General features: G+C 35.6%; 1 protein-coding gene across 4 annotated transcripts; it reads left to right on the top strand.

Annotated features, from left to right (window-relative positions):
- Positions 1–281: 281 nt before the first annotated feature.
- On the top strand, positions 282–19,244 carry LOC128509498 (uncharacterized). 4 transcript variants are annotated; one of them, XM_053481260.1, is made up of 9 exons: positions 282–335; positions 1,795–1,870; positions 17,568–17,915; positions 17,996–18,028; positions 18,148–18,183; positions 18,317–18,352; positions 18,474–18,584; positions 18,689–18,711; positions 19,146–19,244. In XM_053481260.1, the coding sequence occupies exons 2-9, from the start codon at positions 1,828–1,830 to the stop codon at positions 19,212–19,214; spliced, it is 699 nt and encodes a 232-aa protein (XP_053337235.1). In that variant the 5' UTR covers positions 282–335; positions 1,795–1,827; the 3' UTR covers positions 19,215–19,244. The 4 variants fall into 4 exon arrangements, with proteins under 4 accessions (XP_053337235.1, XP_053337236.1, XP_053337234.1 ...); XM_053481259.1 differs by lacking the exon at positions 282–335 and having other exon boundaries at positions 1,746–1,870; XM_053481258.1 differs by lacking the exons at positions 282–335; positions 1,795–1,870 and adding an exon at positions 17,385–17,442.
- The last annotated feature ends 8,680 nt before the right edge of the window (positions 19,245–27,924 follow it).

The raw sequence follows: 27,924 nt of genomic DNA on the forward strand, positions 1-27,924 counted from the left end.
ATCTGAAAAAAAACTTCAAATGCAGCCACAATTCTAACACTGTAAACTGAAAAAGGTATTTAGTTTTTTTTACATATTTATATAACTGAACAATTAATTTTCGATTTGCAGCGTTAAGCAAAGCTAGCAGGCATAACTGTCATGAACTAACCGGGGTGAAACAGACGACTTAGCAGTTAGCCCGTGTAGCGGTAAACCCAAACGCGGAAGTAGCGCGAGTCAGCAGGATAACCAGGTGTAATAATCTTAGAAGTCTCTTGGAGCAAAAGCAAGTATTTACACAAATATACCCGCGTTTTAAACACACACTTGGGAGGATGAAAAACCCAAAATAGGTGAGTACTCACGAATACAATGCGGAGCGTTGGAACCAGCGTGGGTAACTTAATGACTGAGCAATGTGATGCGCCATTTTGTCTCCTTTTATGCGTCCTGAATTGCGACCGTACTACTTTCGGGTCCTAGTGCCGGCGCAGCGTGAGTGTGCATGGCAATAACTAGGTTATGTTTAGGAAAATTGTATCAGATCGGTACGTGGACTCAAATACTCGCCAATACCGATGCCAGATTTTTTTGTGGTATCGGCAGCATTTCCGATACTAGTATCGGAATCGGAACAACCCTACTTCACAACAGTATTCTCATCAGACATCCCACTGCTGCTCCAATCCAGTGTTTAATAAGCTGTGCTGCTCAGTGCAGTAGAGACTGTGAGGAACCCCCAAGGTTTTAACAAGGCAGAAACATAACAGATTAAACATTATATACTACAAAAACCGTAAGGCCTGTGTAAAGAGAGACAAAGATGTCAGTTATATATAAGCTATATTATAACGAAGTCCTAAATGTCCTCCTACAGAGTACTGAATCAAGGGTCTGAATAATTAACTGAATAACATTATTTAGATAATCTTATTTGGATCATTTTGTCATTATTGAGTTTTTTGTAGTGGACAACATAGAATGTTAATGGACAAAACTAACATCTAATGTTGTTTAAATGAGGAAATGCTTTCCTTTAAAACCCAGTGTACATTCATGTTTGAAGACAATAATAAAATTTTTTATAACCAGCTATGTTTTTTTCTTGGTCTGTCTTATAGTCATGTGAAGCGCTCTCTCTAAAACCACAAGCTGTAGTTTGATCATAAGTAGCAACAGTCCATTTTTATCATTCGAACGCTGTGCAACCAGAGACTTGAGATGCAGGACGTTTGCACGTACTGTATGATGCTTGTGTTTGAACTGTGGGAACTGACACACTCAGCTGTGCTTCCTCAGCTTTTTATAACCTGACGCTTTTTCACACTCTTTAATTACTTTAATAATAAAAAAACTAATGTTAAAATGTTGATGGCAATAATTCCTATTGCTACATATAAAACTAAAATTACTGAAAAAAAATTCTTGGCACCCTTAACATACAAATGCTATTATATAAAAATAAAGTAATAAAACAATTGTACCTTTAAATATATTAATAATAATTATAAAGCATTAAAAGTACACTCTGCATTAATTGATTCCACATTAGTTTGTTTGTAATAAACTTGCCAGTGTATCTGATTTATCATCAGGTCAGCTAACCTTCTACTTGAAATGTAATATGGTACGTGTGCACGTGTGTGTGTGTTTGTGTGTGTGTAGAGAAACTATAGAGATTATAGGGACACATATTTTAGGCAGTTTGTTTCTGTGGGCCTTTTTTTTTTTTTTTCTTCAAACCTCTCCAGGATGCATAAATATACACCTCCTAATTCTTATAAATAAACCAGCATTAGTTTCGCCCAGCAGTTCATTTCACCTTTGTCTCTCGGCTGATACACAATGGTCCAGGTTAAAGCTCTGCCTGTGGTTCTCTGTGTCATGGGTAAGTCTTAATGATCCTCATGATACTAAATTCTTATTATATCTGTAATATGAATACAAGATCTATTATGTGATCATACAATTAAAAATTTATTTATTTATTTTGAAAATGGCAAATAAAAAAAATTGTTTTTTAAATGTACACAACTTTAAAACAGATGAGTAAGTTAAATTTAAAAGTAAAAAAAAATATCACACTTGCTTTTAACTTACACATAATTTGTGTGTGTGTGTGTGTGTGTGTGTGTTTCTGTGATGCAGGTTTGCTCTCAGAAACGCTGTGCTCTTTAATTTTAATGGCAGATGTTGGAGATAAAGCCAGTATTTGGTGCCAACACGGCCTGGCTGATACGGGCTACATCTCCTGGTTTAAACACACGTGTGATTCAGTCCCACTTCTGATCGGGTGCAAACGGTTTTTGCCATCGGCTCCATTAGAGAATTGCACATTCTTTACTGAGAGTGAGAGAATAGTGATGTCTGTTTATGCCAAGAACACGTCTCTCACCATCACTGCAGTAAATGTCTCTGATACAGGACTCTATTACTGCAGCTTCAGGAAACAGGACAAAATGATCTTTGGCACCTCGACCTCTTTACAAGTCAAAGGTAAATTTATCGTACGAGGTGCCGTATAGGGCTTAAATCAAACTTCACTCATGCACACACATATGAAACACTCACACATACAGTATATACTACTAACTGCTCAAACAACTACATATGAAATGCGCGCGCGCACACACACACACATACTCTCTGCGCACACACACATACATACTTTCCGCGCGCACACACACACACACACATACATACATACTCTCTGAGCGCGCGCGCGCACACACACGCACACACATACATACTGTACTCTTCGCACACACACACACACACACACACACACATACTGTACTTTCCGCACACACACACACACACACACACACACACATACTTTCCGCACACACACACACACACACACACAGATACATACTTCCCGCGAACACATACAAACTCTTCACGCACATTCACATATGAGATTCTCAGTGTAACCGGAAGTCATTTCAGTGTAGACGGACTTTTCGCTTCATTCTCCCTGAACGGTAGTACTGGTTTGTAAACAGTCTGCTGTTGGACAGTTTAGAAGACGGAGTAGGACAGTATAATGATCATCACTGCTCATGGCGTATTCAAAACTGTCCACATAATTGTCTAAATATTGCAGCGGCAGAAAACGCAGGTGATGATTTGCAAAAAGAAAATTGAAGCACGGAATCTGTGGCTAATATGTCGGATCCTACAACAGAAGCAATTACTGTTTTGTGAAATGTGTTTCCTCGCCTTCGCTAACATGAACAATAACTAACTCATCGAAAATTCAAACATTGTTTCGACCCTCCATACCACCCACTTTTGTGGTGATAAATAAATCACTCGTTGTCTTCTAAACTGTCCATTAACGGTCTATTTAAGAAACGCTACTACTAATCAGGGAGAATGAAGTTCATATACTGTACATTGAAATTACTACTCCCTACACCCTACTCCCTACACCCTACTCCCTACACCCTGCGCAGGAAATGTCTGATAAGGGAACTTCACTCTACAAAATTCCACCATTCAGAACACCATGCAACATCACTTCCTCCTTGCGTTACCATGGTAACACAAGCACCTCGGATACCTGTCGCTGTTACATTAGATATAGAATATTTATTGAAACAAAAACCGATACCATTAAAAAATATATAACATATTGAAACGTTTATAAATAAATTATTCGATTAAGTTTCATGATTTATTTATTTATTTATTTATTTTTACAGATTACTAGCCTATATAATACGAATGGTTTCTTAATTAAATTAAAATGTAAATTTTTGTGTCCTATTTATATGATGTCGTCCTCGATAATAATTATAATAAAAATATAAATTATTTTTCGAGTTAAATTTTTTTCACACTCCAGTGATATGTAACGACTTATAGGAAATGATCCATTCCCTTTTCCGCTAAACTAAAGATCTGTTGTTTACTCGATCCCTACACCGATACAGTTTTCTTTGTGCGCGCGCGTCTTCTAAGTGTGTGTGTGCGGAAAGTATGTATGTGTGTGTGTGTGTGTGTGTGCAGAAAGTATGTATGTGTGAATGTGCGGAAAGTATGTATGCGTGTATGCGTGCGCATTTCATATGTAGTTGTTTGAGCAGTTGGTAGTATATTACACTCAACAAAAATATAAACGCAACACCTTTGTTTCTGCTCCGATTTTTCATGAGATGGACTTAAAGATCTAAAATTCATTCCAGATACACAATATTACCATTTCTCTCAAACATTGTTCACAAATTAGTCTAAATGTGTGATAGTGAGCACTTAATAATCCATCCCACCTCAAAGTTGTGCCACATCAAGATGCTGATCTGACATCATGAGTAGTGCACAGGTGTACCTTATACTGCCCACAACAAAGCAGAAGCAGAAACAAAGGTGTTGCGTTTATATTTTTGTTAAGTGTATGTATGTGTGACTATTTCATATATGTTTATGCAAGTGTTTCATATGTGTGTGCATAAGTGAAGTTTAATTTAAGCCCTATATGGCACCTCATATATACACAGTCAGTCATTACATAAAAGTTAATTCAGTTAACCGACTTTAAATAAAATTGATGTTTCGTTTTTTCAAAATAAAAATTTCTGCAGAGGAAGCAACAGGTATTTCTTTGTTCTGCCAAAGACTTCTGCACTGTCCATGTTTAAATTGAAATATGATGCTGGATTGATGCAGGTTGTAAACTAAAACTTTTTTTTTTATTTTATTTTTTTTTTTATTTACGTTTTCTGAGAACAAAGCAACTATATATATATATATATATATATTTTTTTTTTTATTATTTTTTTTACAAAAACTTCAGTACATTTTAATGAAAATATAATGTGGGTTTAAAGCAGGTTGTAAATAAAATCTTCTTCTTTTTTTTAGATACAAATAGAACAGTTACTGAGGAGAAAGCAACAAGTATAATACTTCTGTTCTTACACAAACTAAAATGATAACAAATTTAATTGAATGAGTGGTTAAATCCTCTAAATGTTCTCTTTAATGTTTCTTTCCAAGGTTCAGATTATCCTGCTGTGTTCTTTATGCTGACTGTGGGCTTTATTGCAGTGACTGTGATTCTACTCAGTGTCCTGATCTTCATCATACTGAAGCAGAGAAAAACTCACACAGGTCAATTTTTACTCTTATAATAATAATAATAATAGCAAGGTGAAAAAAAAGTTATATGGTGCGTCAGGTTAAGAAGGGAAGCACACGAAGCGATGCACCCATCATACAAAGTTGCCACTGTGTTATGTTCTGGGTTGCTTAAGGTGGTCAGATCTAAACTCAGCAATGTTATGACTTTCTGTTCTGTTCAAACTGCATTGAACAACATATACACATATATACGCATACAATACGCATATTTGTTATGTGTATTGTACATAATCCTTTTTTAAAATAGTATCAGTTTAAATTTGATTATTATTATTATTATTTTTTTTTTTTATTATTATATTTTTATGTGTTTATTATCTAAAACAGTCTTAAATCTATTTTTATATTTTTTCACATTTCTTACAGTTCTCTGTAACCTCATTAGTACGGGTTTAATTTTTTTTTTTTTTTATAAACAGCTATTATAACATATGACACAGCTATTAAAATGCCCGGCACATTATTGAAATACAGATACAGTATACACTTTTAACATTTTTAAGGTCTCTATTAAACATTAAACCTTTTAAAGTCCTTATTAAACAGTACAGCAACTCAAATCTTCTCTGTGTATCTTCTGTGTTCCTGCAGGTCGCTGACTCAGACATGGTGAATTATTTTGCATTTCACTTCTCCAAAAAGAAAAGAAAGGAAAATGATTAAAGCATAGTTATGTATTCTTCAGTTGGATAAGTAATTATCTGCGCGTGATGTGACATTGTCAGATATCAGTTACTCTTTAGAGACCTAAAAAAAATTAAAAATACTGGAACAGATGTCCATAAATAAAAGCCCTAAATCATTTATAACATTAAAATGCATAATATACAATAATATATTATATAATAAAATAAAATAATATAATATAATATAATATAATATAATATAATATAATATAATATAATATAATATAATATAATGTAAGCGGCACGGTGGTGTAGTGGTTAGCACTGTCGCTTTGCACCTACAGGGTCCGGGTTCGGTTTTAATAACTCCATAAATTATTTTTGGTAATAGTTTTCTGTCTTTTTGTTGATGCATCCTTAATATTCTTAATATATTTCTTTATGATAAATGGACCTCATAAGTGTTATTTGAGGATAAACCAAAGGGTAAGTTTATGAAGTAATTAACAGAAGCTCCTGTTCTTTCCAACTCGGACCTGAAGCTCTTGACACTTAAGAGTAACTCAGCCAAACAACCACATATTGTTAAATTTCTCTAAAAGACTCTCAGCAGGGAGCTCATTGCATTTTTCTCCCTGGTATTGTTGCTTATTTTGATCTCCAATCTGTTGTAAGAGGCCGCGGTACACCACTGATAGCCAGCAGGGGGCAGCAGCGGATAGGAGATGAGGGAGAGAACTCAAGCTTACACTTTTTGTTTAAAATATGTTTTATTGATCATTAGACATCATCCATGACTGGATGGACTTTTCTTTAGACACGTTTTATTTTATGATGAAATTTGATTAAGTCGATTGTGAGTTTCAAACCCCACATCCATTCATTTTTCTGAGTGATTATAATGCTTTAAACCCCTATATCACCTATGCGGTGGTATACCCCTATCCCACGATGGCCGTAAGTAGGGTTTATCATGATTCCCCCCGAGTTTTTGCGCTGTGATTACTTTCCATCTTTCCGCGTGACATGCTTCACATTGTTTCTGAAGCTGGTGAAGAGTGTTGTCAGCTGTCTGTCAATCAACTATGATTGTATACTCGGTTCGTTTCACTGCTACTACAGGTTACATGAAAATATTGGCGACAGTTTGGTGATTTAATTTGTATATTTGTGGCATGCTATTGATAAGTTAACCCATGTAGAAAAAAAATTTATTTGAAGAATTTAGTGCCATGTTTAATTTGCATAGAAAGCGCTCTTAACGTTGTCATGCAAAATAAGTGGAAAATCGATTCCTGAGCAACCGATATCAGCTAATTCAAGGCCTTCACTGTAGACAGCGCCTTGTAACGTCGGACGTAAGAGGCAGCGACTTAAGAAGACTCCTAAGAGACAGTTCAGGGAACACACTTAGAAAAATTATCACTTAACTTAAGATATATCTTATGAGTCTTCTTAGCATGCTAAGAGTGTGCGTTATCGAGAAACACACACACACACACACACACACACACGCATATATGGAGAAGGTTTAAACAGTCATTTCTTAAATTAATTAATTAATTAAATAAAAAAGGAAATAATTTTTTTTTTCACTTTTCCATATTTGTGTGTGTATATAATTAATTAATTAATATTATTATTCAGCTTTGTTTACAGAACACAATGTGGTCGCCAGTTCATGTCTAAAATTATTCCTTTTGCTTCTAAATCTACTCCTTCACAATGCTGGAATATGCCTGTGGCATTAAGAAATAAAAAGATCCATAGATGTGTATGGATTATAACCTGTCATTTAGTACATTTAGGTCGTGGGATGTAAAGCAACCAAACACTTCTCCATCAACAAACCTGAGTGATCAATGAGAGTGGGGAAGACAGCCTCTAAACATACCAGTTTAATACTCTATGTCCCCATGAGTTCCCCAGATCTGCTCCTTTACCTAAGACACATCTAGTCACAAAAATACTTGGATAAATAAATAGGGTTTTAGCCTATTTAAACACTGACACTGGGTCTGAGTCCAGAAGATTAATTATAAGGTTATTCCTCCTGCTCATAAGCTCTGCCTTCTGCTGTAGTTTTCATAATATGCGTTACTAACAAGCAGCCTGCATTCTTTGATTGAAGTAGGCGTGGCAGATCATTAAACACTAGCAGGTAATGTGGTGTAATACCACTTAGTGCTTTATAGGTCAATCGTTATATTTTAGCTAATGCTAATGCTAATAGGATGCCAACACGGGAAATGTGTTCATCAAGTCTAAGCATGATGTGAGGAGAGCCTTCAGGACAGTGAACACCAGGATTCTGAGCCACATTGACTCTGTCAAGGCAGGCTTTTTCCATCTTCACATCCTCGCAAAGGTCAAGCCCTTTTCAATTCAGAGTGACCTGAAGAAAGCCATTTTATGCTTTTATTAGTTCGCGGCTAGACTACTGCAATCCTCTTTATGTTGGAGTCACTCAAGCTTGTTTACATCGCCTGCAAGTTGTGCAGAATGCTGCGGCTCGTATGCTGACTAATATTCGTGAATATGATCACATCACACCAATCCTGTTTTCCATTTACTGGCTTCAGGTACACTTCTTACTTGTGTAAGACAGTGAGCTTTTATCAACAAAGTAGAGTTTTAATTCTGCTGACCAAAACCTACTGGTGGTCCCTCGGTCAAAGTGCAAACAGTGGGTTGATCGCTCTTTTGTAGTGGCTGGTCCTAAACTCTGGAACACCATTCCACCTGAGCTACAGTACGATGTATTACTGACCTGCCTCTGTTTAAAGCAAAACTTAAGACTCATTTATTCAGGATGGCTTTTGATATTTTATAACAGTATGCCTTTTTATCATTTTTTTACTACTATATTATACAATTATTATCATCACTATATATTTATCTTAATTTAAAGGGATCATCCAGAAACATGTTTCAGTAAATGATAATATGATCTTTAGGGTCCTAATGAAAAGTTTGCAATATATTTAATTAAAAATTCTCAATGGTTGTGTAAAAAAACCACTACTTTTAACTGGTAAAAACTAGCTCTGTTCTCAGCAACCTATTTAGTGCATATTCCCTTAAATGCTTATGATCTCTGCTGAGCCCGCCCCCCCGGTTCTGTGGGGCGTGTCTTCACAACACACGTGGGGTATAGCCACAGGAGTGTAGTCCAGTGCGGGCAATGCTTTGGACTGCATTACCCACAAAGCATTGCCCACAGCGCAGTGCTTTGTGGGTAGTGCAGTCCAAACTGGAAAACGCTGGAATATAGAGCCTGAGCCTGTTTTCTTAAGTATTCTTTGGTTTGATTTAAGTACGGAACCTACGCGGAAGTTTGTAATATCGCCTGACAACGCAGAAATTAAAAGAATGGACATGCATCGACTCGATTTGTCTTTCTCATCACTGCATGGGCATGAATTAACAGGCTGTAACGCTGCCGCGAGCAACAACAACATAAAGCGGAGAAACTTACCGAGAGAGATACGGACGCGATGTGTTTACTGATGTGTTTACATGACTTCTTAATCTTCGACAGACATCGTTATAAACCAGCTAATGTAACAAAGGTAAGCATAATATAGTTTTCCGACTACGTACACAGTTTGCAACTAGACAATCACCTTAATGCATTGTTTATTATAAACGGGCGATTAGGGATTATATAGAGACGGATGTACATAGAGAAGAAGCCATAACCATGTTCTATGAGAGTGTAAGTTAACTTACACTCCGCATTCATCGTGATTATTAGAAAAGGCGATCTGCAAAAAGTCATAGAAAAAGAAATTACTCACTGAGCCTGGTGAAGATGAATCAGGAACATGAAGCGTTAGTACAGATCCATTTTTTAGGAGCAGCTTTCTAGTAAAACCTGCTTCATATTGACCCGCGTTTATAAAGCAGTCTGGTGAAAAATGATTAGCGCAAACATGAACGCATTTAGGTAAATCAGCGGGGACGTTAGCTTCAAAAACTAAATTCAGCCACTGTGTCCTCAGCGGCTCAGATACCTAACCCTAGGTAGGTACCCTAGGTCACTAACCCTAGGTAGTGAATGGCGACTGCTGTGTTCGCTATTACACCCAACAACTGTACACAACACTCGCTTAGGCGCCATATTGCTTCAGCGGCGAAAAACAATGGCCGACAGCTTCTTCTCACTCGGGGCGGGTCTTTGCTAAAACACCAGTGTCAATCAACTAGTGTAGGAGCGGCCTCTTGTGGTGTGGCGTCATATGGCGACAGACATTTGCGATTGGCCTGATTTCAGAAGGGGCATGTTATTGTAATAAATAAAAAGGAAACCACTGGGCGGCTCTTTATCATCGTAGAGTGGTTGTGTACGCACTCTCCTAACACACAGTTCAGTCCAAACAGCTTAAAATAGTGCATGTAGGCCTGTATGACCCCTTTAATAACATTTTTTATGCACCTATTTAGTTTTTTCTTTTAATATTTTTAGTTTCATGTTTTGTTTTTTTTAAACAATTTTATGTGTGTTATTTTCTTTTAATGCTGTAAAGCACCTTGGTTCGACTTAGGTTGCTGTGAGGTGCTATACAAATGAATGTTGATTGATTGATTGACTTTCCATCGTAGTGTGCTTTATGGGTAAATCTGCGTGGCCAACAGATCATTTTATTCAATTTAATTCAATTTTATTTATATAGCGCTTTTAACAATTGTCATTGTCTCAAAGCAGCTTCACAAAAATAAAAATAAAATTAAAAAAAGAAAATTTATGGAAGTGTGTGTCACGATTCCTGATTCGGTGTCTGCGTGGTTGTGGCATAAGTGCAGGAGGCGAGCTGGCGTTTTAATAATGGCTTTTACTAAGCAACACAAAATCACACCGACATAAATCATATAACAATTGCAACAAAAGCTAGACGCCTGACTGAGCTCCAGTCAGGCTATTTATAATAAACTTAATTGCCTTTCCTCGGTTCAGGTGAATCCTTACGTCACCTGACCGAGGTGCAGTCTGGGACACGAAGTCCAACCTAAACAAAACTACTAACAGAAAAGAACACAAACTAGACGCTTTGGCGCCCTCTAGGGGTTAACCATTACAGTGTGTATGTGTGAGAAGAATGTGTCTAGATAATAATGAGATAAATGAATGAATGAATGATGAATGAAATGTCTTTGATGAGTAAGTGAAGGGTGACGGTGACAGTGGCAAGAAAAAACTCCCTGAGATGGCAATATTAATACAATATATATAATACAATTTTAGTGTGTTAATAACTCACTGGTTATCTAACCTAAAGCTGCTGTCCATTACAGGCCATTCTTCCTCCCCAGAGAGTTCAGCACAGTACTCCTTACAGCTGTTTACATCCACCCACAGGCTGATAAATCACAAGCATTGGAGGAAATGTATAAGGTTATAAACGGACTTGAAAACTCACACCCAGATGCTGCTTTTATTTTTTTTTTGGGGGGGGGGGGACTTTAACAGAGCTTATATAAAAGAGGTGCTTCCAAAATATCAACAGTACATTACTGTTCACACCAGAGGAGAGAATACTCTTAACCATTGTTACACTCCTTACAGAGACTGTTATAAACCTCTTTCCCTCTTTCAGCCCATTTTTGGGAAATCAGACCACTGCTCAATTCTATTGTTACCAACATACAGACAAAAGCTAAAACAAGGTAAACTGAGGTAACAGGGCGTTAATGGACTGCTTTGAAACAACTGATTGGCAGATGTTCGAGGATGCAGGCAATGGCAACATCAATGAATACTCTGACTCTGTTATAGGGTGTATCAGTAAGTGCAATGATGGCATTTTTTCCTAAATACACCGGCTGCTTCTACCCCAACCAAAAGCAGTGGGTGAATCAGGTGATCCACATTAAGCTAAGAGCATGGACATCTGCCTTTAATTCCTGATAAATACAAAGCTGCCAGGTGGGACCTCAGGAAAGCCAACAGAGCTGCTAAGAGAGAGTACAAGGGGAGGGTGGAGTCCACTCACCATAGTCACGCCTGTGGAGTGCTGCATCACTGATTACAAAGGAGCAAGCAAAAATGTGACACCACTTAGCACAACACTTCCAGGTGAACTTAACACCTACTATGCTTGGTTTGATGTGAACAATACAGCGAAGATGATGTCTGTTCCTTCTTGTAACAAGCATTTCATTGTATTGTTGGCCGTGTGTTGACATTCATATGACAAATAAACTTGAACTTGATAACTAAACTATTCTGGCCCAGATGTTTCTCAAGATCTGTTACAGATCAGGTAACAAGATTTAGCCCAGTCTATTTTGCACAACGGAACAAATATGGCACAGATCTGTTCTGCTCATCAGAGTTAAATGCGTGCCAGAGCTGGGCCAGCTCAACCTTTAACTTTATTAAACTTGACCCAAATCAGGCACAGTAGTAAAACTACACTGGCCCAGATCTGGCTCAGACATTTCATATGATTTGCCCTGGCTTATGCACAACAGGCCAGATACGCCACAGTTTATCTAACTATAAACATTCATTCAAGATAAAGAGACAGCCAATGAGCTGAATCATTCTGTAGGGACACGGGATCAGCCTGCACATGAGCTAAGTGTCCTGATTCTTCTGCCTAAAATATAGTCTGTGCAAAAAATGTACATCATTAAGCTCTTATTCGTCAACTTGTTCATGTGGGAACTGTCTTTATGAAATATAGTTTTATTACTTATCAGATGAGTAAATTCGCTTTTAATTTCGGATTGTAAATGTAAGGGACTGTAACTACTGTAGTATTGATCACTAGATGTCACTATTGCAATTGGCGTCACCCCAGAAAAATAAGCAACCATAGCTGTTTATCCCATGCAGGGCACTGTAGCTTTACGTGTTCTTGGGGTAGGACTCCATGTTATTATTATTTTTTTAAGTTTGCTTTGCATTATGTTGAAAGATAAGCATGGTTCTTGGCATCCTGCAAAATCTGTTAAATATTAGCTGTTAAAACAGATTTTTTATGTGTTTTGATATGTGTTTAAATCATAGGTTCCTAGATTCTAAGTAAAATATTGTTTTTGTTATGTCACATGTTCTATTTTAAATGTTTCATTTGCACTATGTTGGAAGATACCCTGGAATACTCTGTACAGTGGCCAGTATGCATGATGGTTCTACCGCTTCATGTGCTTTCCTTATTACCCTGATGTTCCTTCGCGCTGGAATAGGCTTAATCTGGACTCATCAGGCCACATGACCTTTTTCTGGCATTCTCAATATAATTCCCTGTTACACTGATGCACTTATCTCTGCATTTCACTACTGCTTGGATGTCATCAATGTAAGAAGAATCTCAGTACATTAGAGCCATGATCGGCCTGCCTTAAGTCTGAAATGCTGGCCTCCCAGGAACTCCTTTAACGGCCCAAGCATGTGGAAATGGCTTGGAGCAAGGTCAGGACTGTACAGTGGATGTGGCAATAACTCCCAACCGAGTTCCTGTAACGGCAAGTGGTGTTGGTGAGTGATTGTGTGCACAGTTGAAGGTGGAGACAAATTATCTCTTATTTTTTTTAAGAAACAGCGTTTCATGAGGTAGAATATTTGCATGAATTTGCTTCTCATCGTCTTCACCCACAGGTTATTAAACCGATGGAGCTCACAATCAAAGACATGAGTGGAAGAACACAGCTTGTGAGTGTGTTGCCAAGTGCCACCATCAGTGACCTCAAGCAACTCATTGCCCCTCACTATGAGTCAAGAGCATCACGCCTGAAACTTTCAGACAGCAGTGAGCAGATCCTTAACAATGACCAGAAGATCGTGAGTGATTATGGCCTGCAGGATCTACAGTGATGTTGCTGATTTCTGTGAATCCTGTGCCATTTTAGTAGTTTGTAAAATAATTTGAGTGGACAGATAAAAACATATGATGTCACTGATGATGAAACTGTAGATCAGATGATAACAAAGGTCTGTAAACAAGAAGGAGTACCAGCAGCAGCTGATACACAATAGCCAGCAACTCCAGTGTGGCAGGAAGCTGCAGGATTACAACATTATTCCTGGAGACACCATTCATATGATCTCCTGCCTGCGTGGAGTTGATGGATAAAATATGAGGAAATCATTTGCTTTATTAAACATAATTAAATAAAAACATTTATGTAAAAAAATCTATCTATCTATCTATCTATCTATCTATCTATCTATCTATCTATCTATCTATCTAAGAAAGCATATAATGTTTTTTTTTTAAAGAAAGACGAGTAGAAAATCGGTTTTAGAAGGCCTTTGGGTTTCCTCTAAGTACTCCGGTTTCCTCCTAATCTGCATGTTTTTATGTTTTTAGCTAATTGCCATTTCCTAATTATCCATGTGTGTGAATGACCTTATGACTGTAAGTGTGTGCCCTGCGATGAATTGAGACCCTTTTCAGGGTGTATGCAGCCTCCTGGGATAGGCTCCAGGCCCCCCAGCTACCCGGTACACAGGATAAAGATGATGGGTGAGTAAGTACTGTTAAATATTAGATATATTCTAGTTTGTCACTAAACTAGAAAGTCACTGATCCAAAGTAAAACCTAAAAAAAGGTAAAAATTACTGACTTTAACTTGATTATTATACAAAAGAAAATATTCTGGTTAATGATTTGTCTAAAGCAATTAGTCTCTGTTATTTTATATAATATAGTGCCGGAAATGCAACATTGGTTAATTACAGTTTAAAATTATTATTATTATCAAGCTATTTCAGTTTTGGAGAAAATGAATAAACTTTATTTGTGATGACTTTAGGTAGCAAAGGCTTGGGTGACATGACGGGTAAAACCCTTTCCAATTCCACATTTTTTGGATTGTGCAACTCTGCACTCAGCGTATGAATTTTAAAAATGCCTAAAGAAAACAAATATGGATATCTGTATACACATCTATTTGTACTGTATAATGCTAAACATTGCTCCTATATACGTTTCAATTCCTTATTAGCCACATTTGTAAAAAGATGATGAAACAGGTTTATTGCTGATAATTGTATTATATAATAATATAATATAATAATATAATATACAGTATAATATAAAATGTATGTAATTCCTATCATCTTTGACTTTATTTTACATACAGGTCATTAAGTGAGGAATATGCTGGAGCTTGTCATTAAAGACATAACTGGAAAAATGCAGCTTGTAAACAAGTCGCAGACTAACAAGATCGTAAACTGCAACAAAATCGCCCCTCACTTTAAGGAAAGAGCCTTGCTTCTTCACTTCCTAAAACTGTTGATCAGCCAGGACTGGTGACCCTCCCTACATTATCATTTTGTGCTACATAACGCAATAGGATACAATGTTATATATGTAAAATATAGAATATGTTAAATGTGCAAGTAATGACACTTCGAATACAGCCAGCTTACCCTTCTATTTAGATACAGTCTGAGCAGAATCTGAAATCCTCTATGCATATATATAAAACCTATATATATGAACCTATATATATAAATATATATATATACATATATATATATATATATATATATATATATATATATATATTTTTTTTTTTTATTTTTTTTTCTACATAATTCTACATAAGCAATTTTTTTACGTATTTGGCCAAAGTCTTTAAATCTTTTTATATATTCATCATTTTTTTGTTGTTGTTGTTATGATATAAGTGTGTAAGTGTGGGTATGTGTGTGTGCCCTGTGATGGATTGGCACCCCATCCAGAGTGTACCCTGCCTCATGCCCTAAGTCTCCTGGGATAGGCTTTCAGGCCCCTTGCGACCCTGAATACAGGATAAAGCCGTATAGAAATGAGTAAGGGTGAGTAAGTGTTATTATGATATTATAAAGTTCTCTTATGTTTAATACCAAGACCAAAACATACGTTTGATTGTAAGTGGTCAATTCAGTAGTTTAATGTATATGATATATTGTTAAGAAGCATGTTAAAATCACTTTTATTTCTAATGTGTGTGTCTGAATTGGTTCATTTTCTTATCAAAAGTGTATGTTTCCACATCTCTGTACAGCGTTTTATATAATAATAATAATAATAATAATAATTAAAGTAAAATAATATTAATAATAATTAGTATTATTAGTATGATTATTACTATTAATTAATTAATTAATCTGGGCTTGTTTTTATGTATGTTGTCTTACTGATGTAAGTATTCACAGCACTTCACCTTTTCCACATTTTCGTATGTTACAGCCTTATTCCAAAATGGATTAAATTCATTATTTTCCTCTAAATTCTACAAACAATACCCCATAATGACAATGTAAAATAAGTTTATTCAAAATAAAAAACAAAACAAACAAAAAAAATCACACGTACATAAGTATTTACGGCCTTTGCCTGATCATCCTTGAGATGTTTCTACAACTTGATTGGAGGCCACCAGTGGTAAATTCAGTTGATTGGACATGATGTCCATGGAAATGCACACACATGTTTATATAAGGTTCCACAGTTAACAGTGCATGTCAGAGCACAAACCAAACCATGAAGTCCAAGAAATTGTATAAAGGCCTCCGGGATTGTATCAAGGCACATATCTGGGGAAAGGTATAAAAAAAAAATCCCGCAGCATTGGAGGTCTCGATGAGCACAGTGGCCTCCATCATCCAGAAATGGAAGAAGTTTGGAACCACCAAGACTCCTACTAGATTGGACCGCCGGGCCAAACTGAGCAATTGGGGGAGAAGGACTGACCCAAAGGTCTGGATAATTATGGAAGAGATAAGAGTTTTAGTTATTGGATATTTTGTAGTGATTAATGGACAAAACATACATTCAACGTGTTTCATGTTTGAAGACAATAATAACATTCTTTTATAACCAGCTATGTTTTTTTCTTGGTCTGTCTTGTAGTCATGTGGAGCGCTCTCTCTAAAACCACAAGCTGTAGCTCGATCATACTGTAAGTAGCAACAGTCCATTTTTATCGTTCGAACGCTGCGCAACCACAGCCTTGAGATGCAGGATGTTTGCATGTATGATGCTCGTGTTAGAACTGTGTGAACTGACACACTCACCTGTGGTTCTTCAGCTTCTTACCACCTGAATGGTTTACACACGCATTACTTGGCACTGTTCAATAAAAAAATTAAATGTCTGATTGTTGATTGAAATAATTCCTATTGTTATAAAACTAAAACAACTGGAAAATAAAATTCTTGGCACCTAGAGGATCTTAAAAATGCTATCATATAAAATAAAGTAATAAAATAATTGTACTTAAAAAAAAAATAACATATAGATAGTAATAATAATGCATTCAAAAATATCTCTGCATCTATTAATTTCTCATTAGTGTGTTTTTAGTAAACTTGCCAGTGTATTTGATTTACCATCATCAAGTCAGCTAACCTTCTACTTGAAATGTAATATGCGCACACGTGTTTGCGTGTGTGTGTGTGTGTGATGTCTTTGTATTGTTTCTAAAAAAATAGCTGATAAATAGACTCTATGTGCTGTCATAGAAAAACTATAAAGATTCTAAGGACATATATTTTGGGCAGTTTGTTTCTGTGGGCCATTTTTTCCAAACCTCTGCAGGCTGCGTAAATATGTACCCCCACCCCTCATTTATATAAATAAACCAACATTAGTTTAGCCCAGAGACTTACATTCATTTCATCTTTGTCATTCGTCTGATACACAATGGACCAGGTTAAAGCTCTGCCTGTGTTTCTCTGTGTCATGGGTAAGTCTTAATGAGCTTAATGATCACTTTACCAAATTTGTATTATCTTACTTGTTTGCATGAAAAATTTATTTTATTTACATAGACTTTGTGTGTGTGTGTGTGTGTGTGTTTCTGTGATGCAGGTTTGCTCTCAGAGACTCTGTGCTCTTCAATTTTAAAGGCAGATGTTGGAGATAAAGCCAGTATTTGGTGCCGACACGGCCTGGCTGATACGGGCTACATCTCCTGGTTTAAACACACGTGTGATTCAGTCCCACTTCTGATCGGGTGCAAACGGTTTTTGCCATCGGCTCCATCAGAGAACTGCACATTCTTTACTGAGAGTGAGAGAATAGTGATGTCTGTTTATGCCAAGAACACGTCTCTCACCATCACTGCAGTAAATGTCTCTGATACAGGACTCTATTACTGCAGCTTCAGGAAACAGGACAAAATGATCTTTGGCACCTCGACCTCTTTACAAGTCAAAGGTAAATTTATACAGAGTCAGTCATTATATAAAAGTTTATTCAGTTAACTGACTTTAAATTATTATTATTTTTTTCTGGAGGAAATATACAAATTTCTGTGGATGAAGCAAAAGGTATTTTTATTTTTTATTTTTTTGCTAAAGACTTCTGCACTGTCCATGTTTAAATTGAAATATAATGCTGGATAAATGCAGGTTGTAAATTTAAAATGTTTTTTTTTTTTTTTTTTAAGGCAAAAGAAAAACATTTGCTAAGGGGAAAGAAATAAGTATGATTTTTTTTTTTTTTTTTTTTTTACAGAGATTTACATAACACATTAGTTGAAATATAACTTACTAAATGAAAAGATAATGCCGGTTTAAAGCAGGTTGTAAAATGAAAATTTATTTTGTTTTTTTAAGACACAAATAGGACACTTTCTGAGGAGAAACCAACAAGTATAATACTTCTGTTCTCACACAAATTAAAATAATATGTCAAATTTAATCAAAATTAATTAAATAAAAATATGATGCGGTTTAAATTATTTAAATGTTCTCTTTAATGTTTCTCTCCGAGGTTCAGTCTCTCCTCCTGTGTCCTTCATGCTGATTGTGGGGTTTAGTGCACTGGGTGTAATTCTTCTCAGTGTCCTGATCCTCATACTGAAGCACAGAAAAACTCACACAGGTCAATTATTACACCCGCACTACTACTACAACTACTGTTACTACTTCTACTACTACTACTAATAATAATAATAATAATAATTAATCTTAATAACATTCCATTAGGTGCTCAAGCAGAAGATAATAAGGTAAATTTAAGTCTAATTAAAAAAAACATACACACACACACACACACACACACACTGTTTTACTCTATAGAAGGGTAGAAATATTGAAAGTTATATAGGTTATGTATATTGTACGTATATATAAAAAAGTATCAGTTCATATTTGTTTATTATTATTATTATTATTGTTATTCTTCTTCTTCTTATTATTATTATTATTATTTTACATTTCCATTATCTAAAACAGTCCTAAATCTATTTGAATTATTCTTTACATTTCTAACAGTTCTCTATATTTGCATATATGGGATGTGATTAGTATTTTTTTATCAATATATATAACACAGCTATTAAAATGCCAGGTTCATTACTGAAATACAGTTACAGTTGTACCATTAAACATTACAGCAGCTCAATAAATACATTTTCTCTGTGTATCTTCTGTGTTCCTGCAGGTTGCCGACTCAGACATGGTGAATTATTCTGAAATTCTCTTCTCCAAAAAGAAAAACAAAGGGAAATGATGAAAGCATGATAACTGATTCTTCAGTGGGATAAATAAATATCTGCACATGATGTGATATTGTTAGATATTATTTATTCTTTAGAGAAAGTAAAAAAATAAAAAATAACTGGAACAGATGTCCATAAATGGAAGCACTAAATAGTTTATAACATTCAAGTTAACATTCATAGCATAACATAGCATAGCATAGCATAACGCAACACAACATAATACAGCACTGTCGCCTTGCACCTCCAGGGTGAGGGAGATAATATAATGCAATGTGAGCATCGTGGGCCAGGAGGGGAAAAAACGTTAAATCAGCATTTATCTACCGCCCTCTAGTGGCTGTTTTCAGTAGAGTTTTTAACCTCACCCAGATAGCAGAACAACACTGAATCATCATTGAATCAACATTTAGGCATCAACCAACTTGTCATTAAATCAATGTTGAAATTTAGCATTGATTTTTCATCAGGTTTGCACCTTGAAATAATGTTATTTCAATGATGAAAAATAAATCAAAATGGGCATAAAATCAATGTTTGTTCAACTTAAATTAAATCACTTATTTTACATTGAATTAACATTGAAGCAATTATAGTTTAGTCTTGGTTTATGTACAGCAAGATTCTATGACAGTAAATCATGTCTGTTTTGATTTATTTCTTTACATCAGAGACCATGTAGGGCTGAAAAGCTTTTTTTCTAAACAAAAAGTCAGTAACTCAACATCCTTCAGTTTACATGTAAACGTATTTATTTATTTATGCTCCATACCCATTTAAACAGGAAGTAACATCACAATTAAAATAAAACAACTATATAATAAAACACACTACAACTTACAAACAAAAATATTATAAACTGGATGCCACAATGACTTTACCTATTAGAAGAGATTGTTTATTCTAAATTTATAAAACAGAATCTAACTGCATATAAAAATTGCAACCTGCCTCAGCAAAATGCAGTCAAATGCAAATAGAAACAATCAAGACAGAAACACAACAGATGACTAAAACATTATTAGTACAGTTAAAATGTATTTACTTAGCAAAACAGATAAGACATGCAGTAAGTCTGAACTTATGGTTTTCCACCACAAGCAATTCCCCCCAGCTGTTCTGGGGCATAACGAAGCCATTTCTGAACTGTTGAAGCAAAGACAAACAAATCAGCTGTTGTTGTAGGGCATCTAAAGAATGAAAAACAAACCAAAAGTTAGAACTGCAGAATGCTCTAAAAACCTGAAGTGGTAGTTGTTTATGAATGACAGAAGGTAAGGTAATTTTGGAAATGTGACTTTTATAAATGTACAGATATACAACATTTTTGAAATTTCCTACAATCTTCCATAGGTACAATGCACACATTTGATTTTTTTTAAATATACATGTTATTTCACAATCTGCAAATGTTGTCCTACAATGTAAATATTCAATGCTATGAAAACAAATATACTTAATGTAACAATGTAGTCTGTTATATTATGTGCAAAAAAACCCCCCAAAAAATCTGTAGGACAAAAAAAATTAAATAAAAGAAGATATAGATATAGACTGCACTCACAAATACTTAAACGTTTCCCTCAGTTGAACAAATCGTGGCCACGGATAAACAAACCGTACCCACGAATTTCCGATCCGTATGCTCAGATACCGTACTGTTTGCGTATTTATTCTTAACATGAAGACTTATTTTGATGATTTTATTATAAGCTTTTTACCCAGAGTTGGATGCATGCTGCACTGTTAATGTGGCCTATTATTACATTGCATTTAGTTTGAGAGCAAAGAAATGACAACATAAACTGTACATTATATGAATATGAATTAATATAAATTAAAATTTAAATGAACTGCATGAATAAAAGAATAAATAAGTGCAAACATGAGCAATTATGAATTATGTGCATTATAAATTAGGATAGGTGTGAAATTTTTGTACCGGTTCTACAGTCTAAAATACAGTAAAGGGCACATAAAGTTGGTGGCTTTGCTAATGATTGCGTTCAACATTAATAATATACCCGTTCTCTCATTATGCTGAATTAATTACTAAGGCCTATTAATAGTTTCGCACTAAAAGTACCTTCATAAACCCCTAAAACATAATTTAGCATTAATAAACCTACAGTAAGTAAACAGCAAACTAATAAATAATACCACAACATTAACAGTAATGATTGATATGGCAATGTAAAACTACGATTAACAGTGATGATGAGCTAAGCATGTTAGTAAACTGGACAGCAAGAAAAATACACAAAACTTAGCGTCAAATAATATTTTTTCTCTAAAACCCCTCTGTCCCTGACCTTCTCAGTTTCTGTTCTTGTTGTTTGTTCTGTCCATCAAAACCTTGTGTTGGAGCTCCAGGACACTGTAGGAGGAAAAAAAAGAGAATCATTCAAATGAAAACATATTCATCACCTGAACACAACACTGAAAAAATATTTGGGAAAACCAACATCAAAAAGGAATAAATATATAATAATAATAAAATAAGTAAATAAAAACCACTCACCTCAGGAAAATTCTGGAAAGTGCAGACTTCTGGGCAGGGTCACACTATTGCTCAGCCAATCAGAAGTGCAAGTGCAGGCCGTCTCCGGGCAGTGTCACAATATTGCTGAGGTAATCAGAAGCACAAAAACTTGAGGTACACAACCAATAGTTATGCAGCCGTATTTTTATTTATTTTTGTCTTTTGTTGATATATGGGAAGGGTAGTCTACAGAGTTTTGTACATTACAATTAATTAAAAAATTTAGTTTTTACATGTAGCAAGTAAAAATATTAACCAATGTTACTCACCTCAGGAGAATTCTGGAAAGTGCAGGCCATCTCCAGGCTGTGTCACAATATTGCTCAGTGCAATCTTCAGTTACACAACCAATAGTCACACAGCCTTTCTCTTGTGTCCATAATTGTGAAGGGTGCTCTAAATGGTTGCTAGGGACGTGGCTTATTAGCATCATGATAAATGCGAAAGACAGTAAAGTGCTGAGTTTTAAAATTTAAGTGAGAAAAAGAGAGACTGTTTATCAATAAACAGCTGTGAAGACTTGTTACTATAGTAACTCCTGTCAGTGGCGGAGGGGGGGGGGGGGTAAGCACACTGCTCTGGGTCAGACACAGACAACAGCAAACAGGAACTAAGCTCTTAAACAAATGCTTCCCAACAGAATACCGTAGGTCCGATCGCCAAAATTCTTTCACCGTAAGTGGCAGGCACTTCCAGCCTACAACATATTAAATTCCCATGCCTGTAGAGTGTATTATACTGACGTGGCGACAGTGTAAAAACGCCCTCCGTCACCTTCTGATGTTAAATGCAAGCCAAAATTCGAACGGCAAACAGGAATTAAGCTCTCAAGTGAGTAAACTGGACAGCAAGATAAATACACAAAACTAACCGTCAAATAATTTTTTCCTCAATATCAAGTATATATATATATATATATATATATATATATATATATATATATTTTTTTTTTTTATATATTATTATTATTTTTTTTTTTTTTTTAAGCATGGCAAATCTCTTTTCAGTAAATCAGTAAATTTTTGAACCTGTTTTAAATACAGAAACACATGCATACACATTTTATAGAAATCCACTTGGTTAATTTAATTTGCCTTACATTGTTGAATGAGGATGGGTTCCAAAACCAAAGATCTTGCATTGATCAACATTCAACATTTATTCAACATTATTTAGCATTGAATAATCAACCTCAACCAAAATTATGATTCTGATAAAATTTCAACATTAAATCAATGTCACCTTGCTATCTGGGCACCCTTTCCCATGTTAATGAATAAAGAATAAGCAAAACATTTATAACTCCATAAATTATTTTTTTAAATAATATTCTGTCTTTTTGTCGATTCATTCCAAATATTCTCAATATATTTCTTTATGATAAATGTAGTAGAGTGTTTTTTGAGGAGACACAAAAGGGTAATTTTATGAAGTAATTAAAATTTTTGGCAGTTGAAGCTACTGCTCTTTCCAACTCGGACCTGAAAAACTTGACACTTAAGCAGTAACTCATCCAGGAACAGTCAGGTTGTAGGAGCCCGCGCTACACCACTGACAGCCAGCAGGGGGCAGCAGTGGAGAGGAGTCGAGAGGGAGAACTCAATTACCCAGAACTCTCCAGGCTGTAAAACACACACACACACACACACACACACACACATCTGGAAAAGGTTAAAAAAGTAATTTTTTACATGATTGTTTTTAAAAAAGGTTAAATAAATATAATAATATATAAAATGGAAATAAAAAAAGAAATCAATGTAAAATACATCAATAAAAAGCAGGATTTTCAAATATATTTCACAGTAATTGCAGTTCTAAAACTGTAAAATAGAATTTCTTTCAGTTAATGTTCAGAACAGGGAGAGAGAAGTGTGACCCCTGTGAGTTTTACCTGTGATCTGGTTGTTGTTGCTGGTTTGAGTTTCATTTGACCTCCTGGGATTTCACACACAACAGTCTCTAGAGTTTATACAGAATGATGCTAAGACAGAAAACAGCCTGAACCCATGTTAAGAATAAACTAAGCACTCTGGTCTGAGCTGACAGGAAGTCTTTAGTAACTAAATAGCTCTTTACAACTGCGGTGAGCAGAAAAGCATCACAGAACACAACACACCTCACATAATATTATAAATATTATGATTATTATTATTATTAGTATTTTTATTGTGAAATACACAATATAAAAACATTTCTGCAAATAAAAAACAGTTTTAGCAGCAGAAGAACGGCAGTAACAGTAATAGTGGAAAATAGTAGTAAGAAAATAGTAAGAAAAGGACGTTCATACAACATATTTCATAATTTAAAAAAGAAATTCGAGAAAATATAGATATGTGATTTAAATGGTGATGTCCATAAGTGCTCGTGTATGGGACCCAGAGCTGAATGCTGCTGCTGTTCTTTGTAGAAAAATTTAAAACATTTTGGACCAGTGATGAAGATGTGCATAAACTACAGCAGGAAAAAAAAATGTTTTGCATGATCAATTCTGCTTTTTTAAACACTGAACTTGTATACTTTTTAACATGCTTACATCAGTCATGATTTCTATGATGATCAAAAAGTCGATATATACACTGCCTGGCCTGGCCAAAGGAAAAATGTTGCACACTGAGATTTCATTCAGCCACCTTCAGCTTTGTATACAGCACACAATGTGGTGGCCAGTTCATGTGTGAAAATGATTCCTCATGCTTCCAAAACTGCTCTTTCACAATCCTGGAATATGCCTCTGCCATTAACTCTCATGTTGCGTTTCTTTTTGGCTCTCACTCATAATGTTCCTGTCACTTTTGACCAAATCATTTTATTTTATTATACTTTTACATATATTATTATCTAATGTTATATTAGAAATTTTTATCCACTTTAGCGCTTGTGAACATTACAAGTTTTGAACTATTTGCAGTGTGTCCTGCAGGCCACATTTACCTGAGCTCATACCACTCATTGTTTTTTGGGGAAAAAAAACATTAGAAAGATATTATTTTAATTATAACAAATACTAAGATGAAACCTATTTAACTATTTAGCACAAAGTACTTCACTGAAATGTCTATCAATGTCACTTTGAATACAATGCATGTGTTCCCGGGATTTATTTTTTGAAAACAAAAGTAGGCCAAATGTACACAGGGAAAACTATAATGCAATATTATACAAATATCATGCTTGACCCCCCCCCCCTCCTTCCTGTCTATCAGCCGGTTTTCCTGCATGTTCCAGGTATAACATATCTTCAAATTACATGCTGCCCATATCTTTCCACCATACTTAGATGGTTTGTTTGGTATATACTGTTCAAAAAACCCTTATCAAAACCGACGAGATGCTCATCAACAGTGGTCATTAAATCGAATCACACGTAACAAGATCTGGAAGGTCTGCAGACATTGTAGCATGAAAAATTGCCTGACCCGTGTGTCCACAACCCATAAGCTGGATGCAGGTTTGTTGTGGGATCTGTAGACACCACAAGAAAAAATCAACACACCCACATAGGCTTCAATATTCACCTGGTCGACCTCATTCCAGGTCTTTACATAAACCTTCTCCCCTCCAGGTTTGTCATGTTCCTGACAATATTTACAATGGGATTTATGAGGAAAAGTTGAAAACAGGACTTCGTGTCATCTACTCGGGATATGGCGAATTGGGTTTGACCACAGACCACAACTTCAGCTGGGTCTTCTTCCGCATCAGTGTCAGAGTCTTTCTCCTCTGGTTATAATTTGCATTGGTCTCAACCTCTAACTCTTCCTCCTCTAAACCCTCCTCACTGTCTACTTTTGGGAGAGGAGAGTAGAAATGTGATTGAACTCTGTTTTATACACTAATTGTAGTCTTGTCTGTTCATTTTCAATGACACCATGAGTGCATACAAGTTTCATAAAACAAGCACATTTTTATAAAATGTTTCAATTTATTTTATGTGTTCAAATGTCATGTGTGAATAAAGTCATTAAACCCCTTGGGAAATTAATACAATTTACTGCACTTTATAAAAAAGAAAATTGTATCAATCAGACTTGAACAAAACACAGCATGAGAGTTAAAAAATAAAAAGATCCATAGATGTGTGTGGATCATAACTTGGTCATTCAGTAAATTCAGGTCATGGGATGTTAAGCACCCAGTCACTCCACTGTCAAAAAACCGTGATCAACGAGAGTGAGGAAGACAGCATCTAAACATACTGTACCAGTTTTCCATAATATTCTACAGTACATTCATGAGTCCTGCAGATCTGCTCCTTTACCTAAGATAAATCTATTTACAAAAATGCTTGGCTTAATAGATTGGTTTTTAGCCTAGACTTAAACACTGAGACTTTGTCTGAGTCCTGAATATTAATTGGAAGACTTCCTCCTGCTTATAATCTCTGCCTCCTGCTGTAGTTTTCATAATACGCATTATAGACAAGCATGAACAACAAGAAGTAGGGGTGGGGGTCATAAAACACTAGTTCACTCAGATACTGTGGCATGAGACCATTTAGTGCTTTTAGTATTTTACTGTAAATTGATGCAAAATCTTACTGGGAGTCAGTGCAGTGTGGATAAGATAGGGGTGATGTGCTTGTACCTTCTTGTTCTAGTGAGGACTCTTGCTGCTGCATTCTGGACTAACTGAAGCTTGTTTATGCACCTAGTTGAACAGTCAGACAGTATAGCATTACAATAATTCAACATAGTGTTTGTTTTGGAGTAATACTTGAGGCATTTCTTTACGTTCACTAGAATGCAAGAGATGCAAGAAACCTCCATTACTGTGTGAAGGCATCTTGAACCTTGTTCCTAAAGTTTGCTACACCAAATAGATAGCAGGAAAAAATGGCATGTACACAGTGGAAAAAAAAATCTGAACTTATTACTAATGTGTGGCCTTGAGGAGACCTGATAAGAGCCTCCTTTCCGTTATCTGTCATTCTGGGAAGACAAAAGGCTAGGACAGTACATGAAGGAAATCATGTCCTCTAGTTGCAAAAGCCCTAAAAAAATATTGGGTCAAAATATTCCACTCAACCCACTCCTGGATATATAACGTCTTTATCACAAAAGTATATTCTGCACTAAACATAAGAAATTAAAATTTAAATTAGCAACCTGCAATCTCTTCCTGACAATCCTGATCTTTCTGTCATGATCACATCTCATGGAGCCTGGAGCATATCCCACACTGTAAAACCTAATGCTCAAAGTAATTAAACATATTGAGTACTGTTAACTTAAATCATTACAATTAGTTCTAATTAATGGACCCTGATAAGTGTTTAGAACTTTTTGGTATTTATGAGTTTGTAGGAATGACACTTTTCAAGTTTACTGAACAACTTTGATATTTTAAGCCACAGTAACTGTCTTCTCTAAAATTCCACCAACCTAAAATCTTTCAGCCTAGCGATTTTGTGTCTGATATCATCAATGCACATTGAACTGCCCACGTTGAATTGTTTTGATCAAAATGGTGGATTGGTCTGTCTTTGCATGATGCTGTAAGTATAATCTTTACAAATCTGGGGACGCTAAAGTTGATGTTTTTGATTTATGTTATCTGATTGTCGTCAGTTTGTTCTCTCTAGAGTTATGAATAGAATGTGTTTAGACGCGCATGGGAGAAAACGTAACCTTCCTTTTTTGCTACCTACTATTTAGGATGCTAAAATGCAAGATTTCTTATAACTGGCAAATATCAATCTTTAATTTGAATCGACTACTTTACTAGCATAAATTGTTTAGTTTTTGAAATCATCAGGTTTACACCTCCGGTTTCGGGGTTTAAATATAAATCCTGAATTCCTATTAGTTTTAGTATTAATTTTCATAGATTTTGTACTTTTAGATTAAACTGAAGAAATATAAAAAAAATTAATTATTTGCCTTGTAACAGGGCACTGGTGGCTCAGTGGTAGGCGTTTCGTCTGCCACATGAAAGGCCCGGGTTCGATTCTCAGCCACTGGGTGAAGCGCCTGTCTAAACCCCAGATAAAATAGGAGGGCTGCTTCATGCAGGGCATCTGGTGTAAAACCTGTGCCAAGCTTGTGTGCGGACCGGATGGTCCACTGTGGCGACCCATTGCTGGGAGCAGACGAAAGACCAACAACAATTTCCTTGATTTGCAACAACTAAAAAAAAAGATAATTACTATTAAATAGTATGAGTTAGGCTACTCA

The sequence above is a fragment of the Clarias gariepinus genome, chromosome 21, assembly GCF_024256425.1.
Source record: "Clarias gariepinus isolate MV-2021 ecotype Netherlands chromosome 21, CGAR_prim_01v2, whole genome shotgun sequence".
NCBI lineage: Eukaryota > Metazoa > Chordata > Actinopteri > Siluriformes > Clariidae > Clarias > Clarias gariepinus.